Source organism: Candida orthopsilosis (genome assembly GCF_000315875.1).
Source record: "Candida orthopsilosis Co 90-125, chromosome 3 draft sequence".
NCBI lineage: Eukaryota > Fungi > Ascomycota > Pichiomycetes > Serinales > Debaryomycetaceae > Lodderomyces > Lodderomyces orthopsilosis.
Window position 1 is genome coordinate 1,166,130 of NC_018296.1, and position 16,891 is coordinate 1,183,020.

At 35.5% G+C, this 16,891-nt stretch overlaps 7 protein-coding genes across 7 annotated transcripts; 4 read left to right on the top strand and 3 right to left on the bottom strand. All coding sequences in view use genetic code 12, as the record gives it.

Moving 5' to 3' along the window:
• Positions 1-338: 338 nt before the first annotated feature.
• CORT_0C05100 (Gpi1 protein of GPI synthesis) lies at positions 339-2,168 on the bottom strand (the record flags this gene model as incomplete). Its single annotated transcript, XM_003868739.1, has 1 exon — positions 339-2,168. The coding sequence occupies one exon, from the start codon at positions 2,166-2,168 to the stop codon at positions 339-341; it is 1,830 nt and encodes a 609-aa protein (XP_003868787.1).
• Positions 2,158-2,454, bottom strand: CORT_0C05105 (hypothetical protein; the record flags this gene model as incomplete). Its single annotated transcript, XM_003868740.1, has 1 exon — positions 2,158-2,454. The coding sequence occupies one exon, from the start codon at positions 2,452-2,454 to the stop codon at positions 2,158-2,160; it is 297 nt and encodes a 98-aa protein (XP_003868788.1).
• Positions 2,455-4,166: 1,712 nt separating this feature from the next.
• On the top strand, positions 4,167-5,804 carry CORT_0C05110 (hypothetical protein; the record flags this gene model as incomplete). Its single annotated transcript, XM_003868741.1, has 1 exon — positions 4,167-5,804. The coding sequence occupies one exon, from the start codon at positions 4,167-4,169 to the stop codon at positions 5,802-5,804; it is 1,638 nt and encodes a 545-aa protein (XP_003868789.1).
• Positions 5,805-6,761: 957 nt separating this feature from the next.
• CORT_0C05120 (Mam3 protein) lies at positions 6,762-9,056 on the top strand (the record flags this gene model as incomplete). Its single annotated transcript, XM_003868742.1, has 1 exon — positions 6,762-9,056. One exon carries the CDS (start codon positions 6,762-6,764, stop codon positions 9,054-9,056), a length of 2,295 nt encoding a protein of 764 aa, XP_003868790.1.
• A 951-nt stretch (positions 9,057-10,007) lies between these two features.
• Positions 10,008-11,669, top strand: CORT_0C05130 (hypothetical protein; the record flags this gene model as incomplete). Its single annotated transcript, XM_003868743.1, has 1 exon — positions 10,008-11,669. One exon carries the CDS (start codon positions 10,008-10,010, stop codon positions 11,667-11,669), a length of 1,662 nt encoding a protein of 553 aa, XP_003868791.1.
• Positions 11,670-11,967: 298 nt separating this feature from the next.
• CORT_0C05140 (hypothetical protein) lies at positions 11,968-13,665 on the top strand (the record flags this gene model as incomplete). The annotated part of the gene is made up of 1 exon (XM_003868744.1): positions 11,968-13,665. The coding sequence occupies one exon, from the start codon at positions 11,968-11,970 to the stop codon at positions 13,663-13,665; it is 1,698 nt and encodes a 565-aa protein (XP_003868792.1).
• Positions 13,666-13,805: 140 nt separating this feature from the next.
• Positions 13,806-15,062, bottom strand: CORT_0C05150 (Aim23 protein; the record flags this gene model as incomplete). The annotated part of the gene is made up of 1 exon (XM_003868745.1): positions 13,806-15,062. One exon carries the CDS (start codon positions 15,060-15,062, stop codon positions 13,806-13,808), a length of 1,257 nt encoding a protein of 418 aa, XP_003868793.1.
• Positions 15,063-16,891: the final 1,829 nt, after the last annotated feature.

Sequence of the window (16,891 nt, forward strand, 5' to 3'; positions counted from 1 at the left end):
AAAACGAAGAGAAAAGAAAATTTGGTTGCGACACGAATACTTTTTGTGCAAGATATGCTGTGTCTCTAGCCCTAACAATCTATTTTGCACGTGGCTTTTACCAAACACTAAATTGAGGTTGGCATTACCAATCTTACCTGCCTCAAGCCTACTATGGCTTCGACAGTCGCATGCCTTGAATTGGTACGTGCGTTTTTTTCTTCCATTAGCTGGATGGTCATATTGATGTGATGTTAAATTCAGACATTTTTAGTTCTGTTGTCTTGATTACTATTAACTTTTGCAGCCAGTTTACAAATAGAACCTAGTGGTTGAACCCTCAATCTATTCTCTACAAGCTATTTAACATATTTCCAAATGCTTATTGTTTCAGCGTATTCTTCTGGCAACATCAAATAAAGGAATTTGAGATTGTAGTCATATTTGAATGAAATCATATATCCTGATGATAGATTCTGGACGATGGAATGTCTAAAATTCTTTGACCTTTGGAATAACTTGACATAATTGACGAAAATCTCTTGATATGTTAGTGATTTATTCGACATTGAAAGAAACGTCGTTCCCTTGTATGAATTCTCATATTGAAACTTAATCCCACCTTGTAGTCTTTTCGAATTTTTAAACTTTAATAAGCATACAAATATTGGTGTGAAGTTCAATATAATGGTTATATTTTCCAACAAGTTGTAAGCCATTAGAATCAAGATGTGAATTATCGAAAATGTAAGATAAAATGCAAAAGTTGTAGGTAAAAGGAAAATCATAATCATGAATAATAAAGTCCCCAATAGTAGTTGATCAACTTCGAAAATATCACCAGTTTCGTAATTATTCAAATTATCAATTCTATTACGAAGTACATTATACTTCTTTCCTCGAAACAATTGAAATAATGATTTGATAATTTCAAGTTGTCGCTTGTAAATCTTTCCAGCACAATAGTAAAATGTATAAATGTGGAAAGTCGACAATTGAATACAATCGATAAAGGATGAAAGTAGGAATGAACATCCACCCCCATAACAAAGTATCTTAAATATCTTTAAAATCATTGGCTTGTTTTCGACGATTTGAACATTTTCAACAAAATCTTTCCAAAATAGGATAGTCCAAATGTATAAATCACCAAGAAACTTACCCAAATCAGTATTTAATTTAAAACCGGCAGGATTTTCAGTTGAGACCCATGTAATCAACGAAACCAACTCATTGTATAAATACTTTTCCAAAATTTTTGACTGGATAAACTTGAATATCTGATCTTGATATTTGTCAATATACCCATAAACTGTAATCCCAAGTAAAATATCATTAAAAATCAACCATAGCGAATTATACAAATTGATATAATTTGAATTGTTAATGTTTAAGTTACTATTGAAAATGGGCAACTTCAACTCATTAATAATTTGTGAATCTTTTTGATACAATACATTTCGATCATAATAACATAGAAATTGAACGGGGAAGTAATTCAATTGTTTTAATCGAAGGTCCAATTGTCGAAAACACTTTGAGACCCGGACCAACGAGTATCCGCATATTTCAAAATTTATCATCAGGAGAGATAATATTAGTATGGTCTGGCAAGCTTTGACTACAGGAATTATCAATCGTAAGACAATCCATTTGCAAAATGAGTGAAACATTGTTGACGCAGACAGTATTGTTTCTCGTTTAAATGTCGTTCGGGTTTTGTATAACAGATTAATCTTCTCGAGGACTGCCTCATTGGCAATTGATGTAATTTGAGATGTAATTCCAACTTCTGGCTGATACGCGTCAAGCTTTGATCCGATTGGCGATGTTGGTTTCTCAGTCTTTTCCATGGATTGTAGCAATATTGGCTCTATAGAAAAATACTCCAAGTTTCTAAAATTCGGTGGATCAAAATAGACAATTGTAGGATTGAGCGGACACCAAATACAATCGTTTGCTTCATCATAATGTAAGTTTATTGGATGCTCCATTGTCTCATGATTTATTGTCCCCACCACTTTCAATTCAGGGATGGCATCAATTGAGACATCTATACCTCTTGCACATTGAAATATGACATATGCATTCCCCACCTCATATCCCAAAAGAAACACAGAATCGTGGAAATACCTTTTCAAGTCATTGGGGAAATAGATTTGCACGGGACGAGACTCATTAAAATTCATTTACCGCAAATGAGTCACGACGTAGAAATTGGGAACTGTTGTTGTATTGTATATAAAAGGCTTCCTTTCGTAATCTGAGCAGTCGTGGCAGGTTTTGTAGGCTGGGTGAATCCTCTATTTCGTTGTCAATTGATGACGAACTTGGTGTAGTGATGAATGGATACGTTTTTATTACAAAATGATCAGCCAAGTATATGATAGTAATGTAAAGTAAAGTTAGGATAATTAGTACAGTTAGAGCTCTGATAAGTATTGAATCGGCCCATAAATGTATATCCACTGTCATATATAATAAGTCATACAAATTCACACTGTCGCTGTTTTGAAAAACACAGGTGTCACCTTTTTTGCGTAACATACAAAAGGCGCTACCGATTTGAGTTGAACTGTATGAATTCCCTTTTCTCTGTATATTTTTTTGCAGCCATACACAACCGTTGCAACTTGGCAATCAAGTTTGGGAAAGGGCAACCGCAGAAAGCAACCTAAATAGCACGAGATCGAATATTCACTAAAACAAGTAAATCTGACTCTTATACTGGGGACAGCCATTGTATCCATTGTTGGCACACCTAGCATTGCGTTGAGGATTGTTTACGACAATATCATTCAAAATCAAGTCGTAGCACTTGCCCCATTGCATTTTAAAATATATTTCCTCGCCAAATAGAGGCTATACTATTATATCTTTGTGTATGATATTCGTGCAACAATCATCAAAAAGAAAGGACAAGGACATAACTCACCTAGTACAGCCGATTCAGTTCCCAACTTTATTCCCCTGGCGTGTAAACAACCACACCCCCTACAAATGTACACTTATCTCACAACAAACACTTCAAAAATATATGAAACAAATAGATTCAAATCAAGTGATCAATTTTTCAACCTTCTTTTATGAATCTATCTCTATGTTTACCAAAATTATCAATTACTTCTAAACTGTCGAAGTTTCTACGATATGGCCAGGAGGGCACATCCATCGTATAAAACGAGACTAGAATTTCAGGTTAACAAAAGAAAATATCTAATTCAACTATTGTCTATATTTCTTGAACTTCTAAAATGAAAAACAATCAATTGTACTCTCAAGTTACAAAAAGTGTGCTTGAAGTTTGAAAGTTATTTTGATCTTTGCTTTAAGATCAATTCAAAATTTCACACGTCGTTTCTTACTCAAGTTTTTATTACTGGAAGAAGAATTATAGGGCATATCTTTGATATTTGCCAACTCGGTAGAGCTTTTCCCAAATTGCTAATTTTTGACTTCTATAAAAGTTCATTGCATGCAGTGGGGGGAAAGGTGATAAAATTAACAATCTAACCCATGGATCATTACGCAATCTTGTTATTGCCCATGCTTTTGTGGACGAAGAGATGGCAAAGGAAATACGGCGACTTGTATTGCAGTTTCCCAAAACAAGCATTTACTAGTGGGGCTTTTCCATTTATAGCGTTTTTACCGAACGTAACTTGGAGCAGCTGTACATGTTTAGTCCAATTACGCCGCTAAAAACTACTGCCATACATTGCAGTTCTAACTCCCTATACTTCAAGGAGCCAATTAAATTGAGGTATACAGTATGTAAAGGTAGTGAAAGGATAACAGCAGGGTTCACGCGATGCTATTCTGATACAGACATGGCACAATTAATGAAGTTGTATGGTACAAGTAATAGGATGTTTTACATCTAGGAAATTCTTTTAATTTGGCGCATGCTACTTGATTTGCATTGTTGTGTAACTGTTGCACAATAGAAAGATACGCCACAGTAAAGTTTTATTTTTTCAGAATTTGCAATTCATCAACCACACCCAATGCTTAAACAATAAGATGTATATTTCCAATTTGGAAAACAATGCCTCTGAGGTTATGAATCCTATCATGTTATAAAAAGTTGAGGTGGGGCTATAAATAGGACGCAAGTGGCCCCACCTAAGTTCGTTTCTGTCAAGCCATTTGACAGTAGTTCCAAATAAATCTACAGTTGCATAGACATGGTTAATTCAAAAAACTTAATCTTAGCTCAAGAAGAAGTAGGACGACTTGCGACAATCACATCCAACTCATCGCAATCGTCAATTCAACCTTTGCGGCCCACTAAAGATGATGATGTCAGTATTTCCCAAAAAGAGATCCCATCACAGTACATTGACATTTCCAGTTCAACTCTAACTCCTGAGGAAATAGAGCAAAGAGATAACTCTTGGAAGTTCAAGATCGAAAGGTTCTTTTGGGACGGGACTGGAAAACACCCCAAGGAGCAAAAATATCTATTCAAATTGGATTTCTTTTTGTTGACTTCATCATGTTTGGGATATTTCATCAAGAATTTGAATCAATCTAATGTCACAACCGCTTATGTGAATGGTATGGATGAATATTATAACATGAACAATAACCAGTACAACTATATGGTTACATTATTCACAGTTGGATACATTATTGGCCAAATTCCGTCTAATATGATCTTGCATCGAATTTCAGCTCGGTTTTATCTTGGTGGATTGGAAATTCTTTGGCTGATTTTGACATTGTTGATGATTACTGTCCCACCAACCAATATCAAAGGAATGTATGCATTGAGATTTTTTATTGGATTATTGGAATCGGGCTATTTCCCCGCTTTGGAGTACTTGTTGGGGTCAAATTACGGCACTACTGAATTACTGAAACGATCATCATACTTTGCAGTTAGTTCGGGATTGGCAGGGATTATTAGTCCTTTGTTACAAGAAGCTATCATTAAAAGGTTTACTCATTCTAGTTTGCCACCTTTTAAATGGATGTTTGTGTTTGACGCAGTTATTAGTTTCCCCATTGGCATATATACCATGATTGTTGATCCCAATACCCCACTGACTACTGATGCATTTTATTTCACAGATGAGGATAAGTTAGTGGGGTTGGAAAGGAGAAGATTGTTGGGAGCTGAATTAAATACGAGACAGCCGTTTACTTGGCAAAAGATTAAGTCATTCTTCAGCACCTGGCACATTTACATATTCCCATTCTTATTCTTGTGCAATAATAATAGTTGTGCTGCTCATAATCAACCGACATTCCAGTCATTTATGAAGAATTATTTGCACAAACCATCAAGTGTATATAACACATGGCCTTCGGTAATCAGTGCAATATCAATAGGATTGACACTATGTTTTGCATACACCAATGACATACTAGGTGGGAGAAAGAATGTTTGGTTTGTCAATGCATTTTTCATTTGTTTAATCATTGGATGTGCATTGCTTGCTTCATGGAATATCCCTTTGGGATTGCATTGGTTTTCATATTTCTTGATTGGCTTACCACCAATGTGGGGGATGCCATTTATCTTTTCTTGGATCAACAGGTTACTCTATGCTGACGATATGAAGAGGAATTTTGTTGTTGTTGTTACAAATACAGCTGCGTATGTTACAGGTGCTTGGGTTCCTATTCTTGTTTGGAATACCAATGATAAACCTGAATATTTTATTGGCTTTACCTACACAGCAGTGTTATCTTCAGTGGGGTTAATTTTGACATTAGTGGTGCATATCTTGAGTAGTAGAGACGAAAGAAGGGCAAAAAGAGAAAATGTTATAGAGGGGGGGAGTAGTTCCTCAATCGAGGATTATACAGATATATAATTGAAGTGCAGACTCCTTCATTGATGAGTTGTAATGTTCGATCGGGCCAGATCTGCCTCGGTCAAATGAGAGCCTAGCTAGTAAAGTAGTGGTGAAGAGGATTGTGAACCAAAAAATATGGCAAAGCCATGTTTCGACATCGCAATTGCATATGGTTATCACAATGAGAATCGCTACAATCAATTATGAGGAAAATAGACATGTAGTAGCTTAGATTGTGTTTCACATTAAGCTTGGCTCACATTTTGGTAATGATTTGCTACAAACACTTTCCAAAGTAATTTTTCGTTAAGGCTTCAAAAAGGCTTCACTCTTCCATTATTGTTTATAGGGAAGGTTTTACAAAAGAAAACTGGGTAAAACAGGGGCGTATTAGCGTTAATACTAGTGAATTGGTGCCCAGTTTTTGACATGTGAATATTTATACTTTTTTTGAAAGTCAAGAAATCAGGTTTTGAAGAAATAAAGCTTAATTCGATAGTCTTAAACATATGGTGCAAAAAATTGGTTGTTCAAAATTATCGTCGCAAGCCTAGTTGCTGAAGTTTAATATGACTTCACGCTATAAGTGGTGGAACAATATACATATGAGCATTTCAAATAATGCATCCATTACATCATTATATAGACTCTGACAAAAAGGAGTAAAGAATATTCTATAATTGTGTTTTGTGTGTGTTTATGTCATAAGACAAAGAAATAAGACACTAAACTCAACTTAACTAATAAATAATTCTTGACGCAATTAAAAAAATAAAAAACGCCAACCAAACCAAACCGAACTAAGCCAACGCAAAGGAGGGAGAGAAGGACAGAAAAAAAAAAGCTATCAAACAGCAAGACACGCTTAAATACACAACTTCTTATTCTTTGAGGAGCACTATCAATTTTATTTTCCAACCCCTTAGCTGCTGCACATTTCTTACAATAGTATATTAATACTTATTTCATACGTTTATGTCCAAAAGCAAACTATCGTCACTGTATAACCATGGTACTACCGTCTCCTTAAATGCCAATAGAGGCTCTACCACCACCATTGGCAGGGTATTATTTATATTCACCAGTTTCATCAGACTAGCCCACTCGATTCCAGTTCATATCAACAGTGCTGCTGTTGCCTCATCAAAGGAAGATTCAGTCGGGACTGCTCAAACTCCTGAACAATTTTATGTCAATTTATTCACATCTGCTTTTCTTGTTTTAGCTGGTGGTGTATTTGCTGGTTTAACCTTGGGGTTAATGGGACAAGATGAAGTTTATTTGAAAGTTATTTCATCAAGTGGTGAACCATCTGAACGGAAACATGCAAAAAAGGTATTGCGGTTATTGGGAAGAGGTAAGCATTGGGTTTTGGTTACGCTATTGTTATCTAATGTCATTACTAATGAAACGTTGCCGATTGTGTTGGATCGTTGTCTTGGAGGTGGATGGCCCGCTGTTGTTACGTCTACTGTATCGATTGTCATTTTTGGTGAAATCATTCCTCAATCTATTTGTGTTCGGTATGGTTTACAAGTGGGGGCATTGTTTTCTCCATTTGTGTTGTGTTTGATGTATCTTATGTATCCTGTTGCTTATCCTTGTGCTTTGTTATTGGATCACATATTGGGTGAAGATCATGGTACTGTTTACAAGAAGTCGGGTTTGAAAACCTTGGTTACTTTACACAAGACTATGGGTGTAGAGCGATTGAACCAAGATGAAGTTACTATTATTAGTGCTGTGTTGGATTTGAAAGAAAAATCTGTCAGTTCTATTATGACCCCAATGGATAGAGTGTACACCATGAGTGCTGATACTATATTGGACGAAAAGACAGTGGAGGAGATTTTTAATGCTGGGTTTTCGCGTATCCCTATCCACTTACCAGGAGAACCAGATAATTTTATCGGTATGTTTTTGGTTCGAGTTTTGATTAGTTATGATCCTGAAGATGCATTACCTGTGGCAGCATTCCCCTTGGCTACATTACCTGAAACCGGAGTTGATACCTCATGTTTAAATATTTTGAACTATTTCCAAGAAGGTAAATCGCACATGATTATTATTAGTGAAACACCAGGCGAACCAACGGGTGCAATTGGTGTATTGACCTTGGAGGATGTAATCGAAGAATTGATTGGTGAAGAAATTGTTGACGAATCGGATGTTTATGTTGATATCAACAAGAATATCAAAAGGAAACAACCGGGTCCATTATCTAAAAGACACTTGACTTCTTATTTACATAATTTGTATCAAAGAAGTGGTGCTGCTTCAAAGAGAAATTCTTTGGAATCACAAGATCCACTACCAGATTTGCGCACAAGATTAGAAAGACAAGGATCTCAAGCAACTGTCATTTCTTCAACACCAAAGAATAAGGGAAATGTCAAGGCTACTGATCAAGAGTTAACTGCAACTGGTGCCACCACCAATGGTCCGGCTGTAACAACAGGAAATTCAGCAGTTGCTGCTGCTGCCGCTGGTGCTAAATGGAAGATTCAAAATCCCGCCATGAATCCATTGGAGACCAGTAGAAAGTTTGTTACTATCAAGAGACCTGATCAAGGTAAACTTGAATCAGTTGCCAAAGCAGCATCTCCAGCACCTCCAGCACAACCACAATCTATCAACAAAAATAAATTAGTTGGCCAAGTACATACTACTGAACAAGGAGCTATTGATGAAGCACAAAGAAGGTCGGTTGAGTTACGAGACAGTACTGATGATAAAACATCTAGTAGGTTTTTATTGCCTAATGAAAGAGAAGCTGATGTGTCAGAATTACCCGATGGTGATGCAGATAATCACCATCATCATAATGATGGACATGTGAATATCCCTATACCGAAAGCCTCAACAAGATTAAATGGCGACGGATCTGGTATTACCATTACTGAACATCAAGAATCAAGATCTTATAGAACTGGAGGTATTATTGAATCAGTAGTCAACGTTGACGGGGTTCACAAGACTATTATTGAAAATGTATCTGATCATGACGATGATGGGGTTGATGTATTGGAAGCTTCAAGTATTTTATCTGATCAACTGAAAAAGAAACATAGGAAGAAAAAACAAAGAAGAACCAGCTCAACTAGATCCGATTCTTTTAGTATGAGTAAACTCAGTGATGATGAAGAAAGTGTTTCTTTATTGAATGGCGGAACTAGTAGTAGTAGACATTCATCAGGTAGTGATAATAGCAAGTCCAAGAAGAAGAATCGAAGATTGAGTGAAACCGGTCATAATAATAACAGTGCGTGAGTAAAGTGTGTGTATCTTTTATTTAGAAAGCAAATGATATTATGCGTGTTCTGAATTTTGTAGAGTAGTGACGCTTTAAGTTTTGATCGGATTTAGTGATGTTGACGTATCGGTTTTTGTGGAGACTAAATCCGAGAGAGAGTGTGTGAGGAGTGATAATGCATTATCATCAACTGTTGATGCGTTTATCGCTAAAGATTGTTTGTTTCCAATGACATCATTGCATTAAATGGATAACAATAGAACGAATATGTCTTTCTCTTCTCCCTTGATATCCGATGATCACCCGACGACGATGATGATCACTTGTTATGTCGATTGGACGGTGTCGATCTTTTCGTAAATTGCTGTAAATTATATTTATGGTTGCTAAATGTAAAATTACTCAATGACACACGTTCATTAATATTATCGCTGCGGGTCTTAAATTTCAAATTTCAATTTGGGCATAATTTCATCAATGTAAAAAAGAGTATCTTTAGTCATATACACTTGTACCAGTAGTAGATAGAGATGATTTTGTAGGGGTTGATTGGGTATGGATGGGCTCATGAAACCGAATATGTTGTTACACGATGTAACAAAAAATAACTTGAAAGGGGAAATACACAATACACTTTTTAATTTATATTTTATTTATTTATTTATTTTTGTCTGAAACAAATTTTCAATTTTTTAAACGATTTCATGTTAAAACCGACAAAAGACGAAGACGGGTTAGACTATACAGCATCTAAAAACACACTCAAATTGATCCAAGCTCATGATACTGGTAATATATATCATATACAACTAACACACAAACAGCCCAATTCATTATTGATATACACCGCATCGACTAATTAAAGAGTACATTACCGTTTTCATTTATCTCAGCCACGAACGGACAGTTTTTTTGCATTTTATATACAAATTAACAACTTCCCCACTCCATTTGATTCACCTCGTATAATGCCATTTAAAAACATATTTAGTTCATCATCGACATCATTGAATGATCAACAATCAACATCATCCCATCGATCTTTTTTAAAACTGAAGAACAATTCACGTCTGGTTACACCTATATCGACTGCTAGTTCAGTCGCATCGAAACGAAATGGTGGGGATGCTGCTGCCGCGTCACCACAGCCACCACCACCGCCACCGGGACAAAATAGCGCAACTCAGCTACCACCGCAACAACAACTGAATCAACACCATCATGGTGTTTTCAATCACAATCATCTGCATCATCACAATCATAATAATCTGCATCATAATAGTCCATTTTCAAACCATTCTTCAAAAAACCACTCACCTGCATCTTCAAACAGTGATGTTTCCACTAGCAAAGAAGGTGGTGGTTCATTAAAACGGTTTCTCAAGAAATTTAAACCTAATGGTCTTACTCATAAACAATCCAAACATATTGGTGCTGGAAAACCTGATCCCATTAGTCCAGCTGCTGATTTATTCAAAAAGTATGGGTCGCCTGGTAAGTTATTGGGAACCGGGGCTAGTGGATCAGTAAATTTGTTAACTTCCAAAACTGATCCAACAAAGATTTATGCTGTCAAGAAATTTAGAAGTAGATTACCCAATGAACAAGAAAGTGACTACACAATCAAAGTACAGAATGAATATAGAGTTGGTGAATATTTAGATCATCAAAATATCATCCATACATATGAATTAATTAAGGATTATTCAAAAGTTGGTGGTAAAATCACTGATCCTGATTATTATATCGTTATGGAATATTGTCCATTTGATTTTTTCAATTTAGTAATGAGTGGATTAATGAGTGAAAATGAAGTAAACTGTTATTTTAAACAAATTGTCAAAGGTGTTCATTTCTTACACGAAAATGGATTAGCCCATCGTGATTTAAAATTAGACAATTGTGTTGTCAATACCCTGGGGATTTTAAAATTGATTGATTTTGGATCAGCTGTACAATTCAAAAAAGAAGTACCTAATGGATATTATGTAACTGATCATGATACAATGTTGGATCCAAATCATAAGTTAATTTATGCTCGAGGTGTTGTGGGATCAGATCCATATTTATCACCAGAAGTATTTGAACCTATGGGATTGGGAAATGGATATGATCCAAGAACAGCTGATGTTTGGTCAATTGCGATAATATATTGTTGTATGATTTTAAGACGGTTTCCTTGGAAATTACCCAAATTGAGTGATCCTTCATATAGATCATTTGCTGGCCCACAATTGAACCCAACAACCAATACCATTGAACAAGACATGAATAGTATGCATATTGATCAAGAACAATCACAGCAGCAGCAACAACAACATCAAGATAGACATGCACATCATGGACCTCAAGGGCCCAACAAGTTGTTTAGCTTACTCCCATCGGATTCACGCACTTTATTAAAAAACATGTTGATATTAGATCCTAAACAACGATATTTAATGTCTGATGTGGCAAAAGATCCTTTTTTACAAAGTATAAGAGAATGTAAAGTGATTGGAGATCGTAATGATCAACATACAGTTGTAAGTGACAATCATACCCATCATTTGGTAACTGAAGAAGATTTGAAAAAAATTGATCAAGAAAAAGCCCGAGCTAAAAAGTTGAGAGAAGCGGGAATGGGATAGAGGGAGGCGGAGAGAGAAGGTGATGTATGTAGTGTGTGGTAGTAGTATGGTGTCGGGGCTTTAATGATAAGTGACAGTTCACAATAGTCTGTATGTTTAACTTTGTAGAGTCTTAAGTCTTAGTCTTTCCTCTTTTGGTGTAACAAAAACAAACGAGATCACACAAAATATTTGTACATTAACAAACAAAATAGATGGAAGAAAGATTACGCCTTTTTGAAAGCAACATATCACATAAGGACATACAGATCCACCATATCACAATAGTATTACAGTTTATATAAATAGTTCCATTCTCATGTCACTACTACAGCACTTTATTACCACTAGCAATGATTCAAAACTACCGTTACCTCATTGGGTCATAACCATATCATTTTACTCATCATTAGTATCAGCATTTATAATATCGATAAGTATATTACTCCATCTACTCAACTATCGCAAACCGTTCCAGCAACGACTCATGGTTCGAATACAATTGATAGTTCCACTTTTTGCTCTAAGTTGTTATTCAATGTTGATTAATCAAACTTCTATTTTCAATCGATTCATTTTGGAACCAATACGAGAAATTTATGAAGCATTTGTTATTTATACGTTTTTTTCACTATTGACTGATATGTTGGGTGGAGAACGAAATATCATCATAATGACAAGTGGCAGGAAACCTGTGCCCCATCCAGGAATAATGGGGTATGTGTTGTCGCCATTAGATATATCTGATCCCAAGACATTTTTATCAATTAAACGAGGCATATTACAATATGTATGGTTGAAGCCGATCATATGTTTTGGTACATTGTTTTTTGAATTGAATGGTTGGTATAATGTTAATGATATGAGTTACAAGTCGATTTATTTATGGATGACTGTGATTTATAATGCTAGTGTGACATTATCATTGTATAGCTTGGCAATTTTTTGGAAAATCTTGTGGGATGATTTGAAACCTTTTAAACCGGTGGGGAAATTTCTTTGTGTGAAGTTGATTATTTTTGCATCTTATTGGCAGGGGGTTATATTGGCCATACTCAATTTCTTTGAGGTGCTTCCTGGGAGTGGAAACAACAATGGCAACAGTGGTGGTGGTAATGATGGTGCTGGTGAAAGTATTGGTGTATGTATACAAAACGCATTACTTTGTGTTGAATTAATTGCATTTGCCATTGGTCATTGGTACTCATTTTCATATTTTCCATTCACTATATCACAATTACCGTGGGGAAGATATAAATTCCATTATGCTTTAAAAGATTGGTTAGGATTTAAAGATTTACTCATTGATTTCCAAAAGACATTTAAAGGTGATCATTATAAGGATTACCGACAATTTGATTCTGTTGAGGCAGTAGTGGCTCATCCTGAATCAAAAGGAAGAATGAGCCGAATTCATCAAGGGCTACGGTACCATTATGATGGCAAACATAAGCATTGGTTACCTGATAATCTGAGCTTGCACAATGGTAATGGAGGAGGTCATAACAACTCTTCAGGGGCTGGTAATGTGCCTAGTACTTCGGAAATACATGCTTTAGATAATGCTTCATTGTTGTCGAATAATACATCAATGAGGGCAATTTATCCACAGTCACCCAAGGCTTCGCCACCAGGATCGCCTTCAATAGGAAGTGACCCTGATGATAATACAAGTATAGACGGAGCAGCTGCTTCCACTGGAACTACGGCAACGATAATACTGGATATTATCAACTCCGATTCCATCTTATCTACAATTGATTACACTCAAGAACAATTTGATCAGGATGAATCAATCTACGAAGAAGCAATTGAAGAAATTGGTAATTATGCTTTGGAAGATGATGATGTGAAACGAGTTTTGAATTATCCTATAGTTGACGGAGTATTGGATAGTCATGTTTATGGATACAAAGTTCAAAAATTGCGACAACGGCAAGATTTACGCAAGGCTAAGCAACGTAAAGAATCTATTTTGCAACTGAATCAAAGTTATCGATATGGAAGCATTGTATAAGGGAGGAGGGACAACTGCTTTATGATTTTGTGTGTGTGATGTGTATACCCAGCTTTATTTATTTTCATTGAAAAATAGTAGAGATTGTAATCTTTAAGTTCGGAATTTATATACTCTTTTCCAACTATGTACACGTATGTTTAATCTTCAATTTTAAACAGGTATAAAGCGTCAAGATCCTCTTCATCAACTTTAGACTTTTCTTGTTTGTCATGGGCACTTTTAGCTTTTTGCTTCTTTTTATTCTTCTCCAGTTGTTGATTTACTTCAACCAGTTTCCCTTTCTCATTAACCACGGCAGTAGTAGTGGATGCAGTTGGAGTTATGGAGTAGACGACTTTGCTTTCAACGTCACCTTCCATCGTCCATTTACATTCCAAAGAATTTAAAATTCCTTCCAATGTCTGCTTCACTTTATTTCTCTTTTTTAATTCAATATCCATCATTTCATCCACATCAGATTCATTGGACCCACTATTGTTGCTGTTTCTAAAGATATCAGTGATTTTCAAATTGGGTGATTTCTTATTATGAATTAAATAAATTGCAATCTTACTTTTCTCTTTTTTCAATCGATTATCAATTTCAACTTGTTTTTGATTTGTTAAATCATTCAAGCTGATTGACCATTTAATCATGATTTGTTTCTCGCTTGATTTCTTCTGTTTGGCACGTAATTTGTTATCCAATGCTTTGATGGTTTTTTTAGAGCCCATAGTTAGGAGTTCGAGTTCTTTAGCTTCTGCTAGCTCATCATTATAAGCCTTGAGCATTTCTTGAATTTTGATCTTCTTAATCAATGGAATAACACTAGGAGATGTGTCTGCATTGTTTTTATTGTTGTTGTTGTTGGTGGTGGAGGTGGTGGTAGTGGTGGTGACTTCTCTTTCAATTAATTGAAGTCCTTGAGTACTCAAATCTAAATCTTCAAGAACTTGTTGAATTGAACAAGTGATGAGGCCCTGAGTTGGAGATACGTATTGGACCTGTTGATTCAATGGTTGTAAATGATGAATTCGAGATAGGATGGATTTTAATGCATTTTGAGCTGATTCAGATCCCGTATCGAGGATTTTTTGCAAATTGAATCGATTCGAAGAGTCATCTCTACCATTTGCATTGGCTCGTGTTTGGAAATTACCTTCACGACGTCCGTTATGATGACGTACTATCCTCGGTGAATGACGGTGGCGATGGGTACTGTGATTTCCGTGGTTTTTCTGTTCCTGAACTCGATTAGATGATGATGCATTTTGTCTTGATGAATTTGACTCTTTAAATGATATTGATCTCGATATAAATGAGTTGTAGTTGTTGCTGCTGCATAGTCTAGTAGTTGTAGTAATGGATCTTTTATATATTAGGCATTTCAATGCTGAACGAAGGGAGATTAACATGATGTGATACTCTTGATTGTAAAAGATAATGTGTTTCGGGAAAAGGTGAATTTTTCAAAAAAGATGCGTTTTTGGTATGTGTCGTGTCATAATTGTCGCGTGTAGTATTCTTGCGGCATTAAGTTTAAAACAACCTATTTAGAGTAATGTAAAACATTGCATAACATCGAAACCAGCGGATTTCGGGTGTTATACAATGAATACATTTTATCCTTACTCATGTTATTTTGTTTGATATTCGAGACTCGTTATCGAAATAAGGGCAATTCGATGTGTTTACATATTTCCGTCATACACAGAAATTTTAAATTCTGCTTAAACTCCTTCCTTATCTCCTACAAACTTCTATTAGATCTATTGTTTTTTGAATACTTTAGACAAGTATAAGGTTTTAAGGGATCAGGAAAAACGAAAACAATAAAGAGTAAATTGCAAGGGATGAAGGGAATAATTGTAATTTGATTCAAACACATGCAACGTATTTGCATGTGAAAAAAAAGTAGCACTTCTAGAATTACTTTACATGTACCGGGCACTTTCAATAGGTGTAAACTCAAATAGACATCTATTGATAATAGTGCGGGTAACAAAACAAGTCAACCAGTTTACTTCAATAGCTCTGTAAACTGTCATTGGCGTAATATCGTCTTGAGGATCTTTTTGCGACACACCCATATATACGATTGCAAAAAAAAAAATTGAATTTGATTCCTCACTCAATGTCGGTTCTCCAGCTGGAATAGTATATGAGGTGGAAGTGATTGGGATTATAAAGATAGTATTGCAGTGAGCTTGCTTGGGGACAGATGTTGGAAGTTCGGGAAGAAGTTTGTTAGCCGAAGCGAAAAACATCTACGGAGTTGATTATTTAAGCTTCCTTACTAGCGCTGTCGCCAAAAGTTTATAGTTTTCCCGGATTAATCTTTGAATTTTGGTTAAGTTTAGTTTTAGATTTAATAACTAAAATTCAGTAAATCTCCTCCGATTCACACAACATCTGCCTGATCCTTTATTCTTTGTTGCTATTCTTTTCTCCACAATCATGAAAAGAAAAGATTCCATATGACCAAACGTTTTTCAACAAAAGTAAAACCAACGATATCTTTCTTTTTTATCTTCCTTTTTTTCCTTTTCTCCTTTTGCTAATCTCCTTTACTTTAATCCCCCACCACATCGGACTTTAGTTTTAGCTCTTTTTTTTAATTTTGCTCAATTGTTTTGTTTCTTGGTTAAAATTGAGTGTATTACTCAACTTTTCACTTTCAGCAAAACAAAATCGTGGGAAAACAACCATCGAACAAGAAAGTTATGTGGCCTCTCTTTATCTTTTCGACAACAACACTACAACTTTGCTGTGCTGTGTACTTGATGGCTCTTTCCACTTTTCCCCTTGATAAAAGATAAAGTTCTATGCATTGTGCACTATATATTATAACAATAGCCTGGCGAAATCAAAACATTAGCTTCTTTTCTTATTGTTTATCAAACGGACTTTTTACCTTCTTAGTATAATTGCTATTTTGCTGTTGACAATTGCTGAACTTCTAACACACACCTTTATTATACGTTTGATATCTACAACTTACCAAAGTGATATGCAAATTGAGTAAAATGCGAGTGACTGCCTTTTCGGAAATATGGTTTTCATTTCTTCTCTTGTTTTTGTTTGATTTATCGGGTGTTACCGCTCCTATTGTTTTATCTTCAATATTCTTAGGATAACTTCAATATGCAAATAGAATGTTTCTTGTTTGAAGATTTGCTTCTATGCAAATGAGGTTAAATTCCCAAGAGCCCTTTGAGCCTAAGCATTTCTATTCATTATGTGT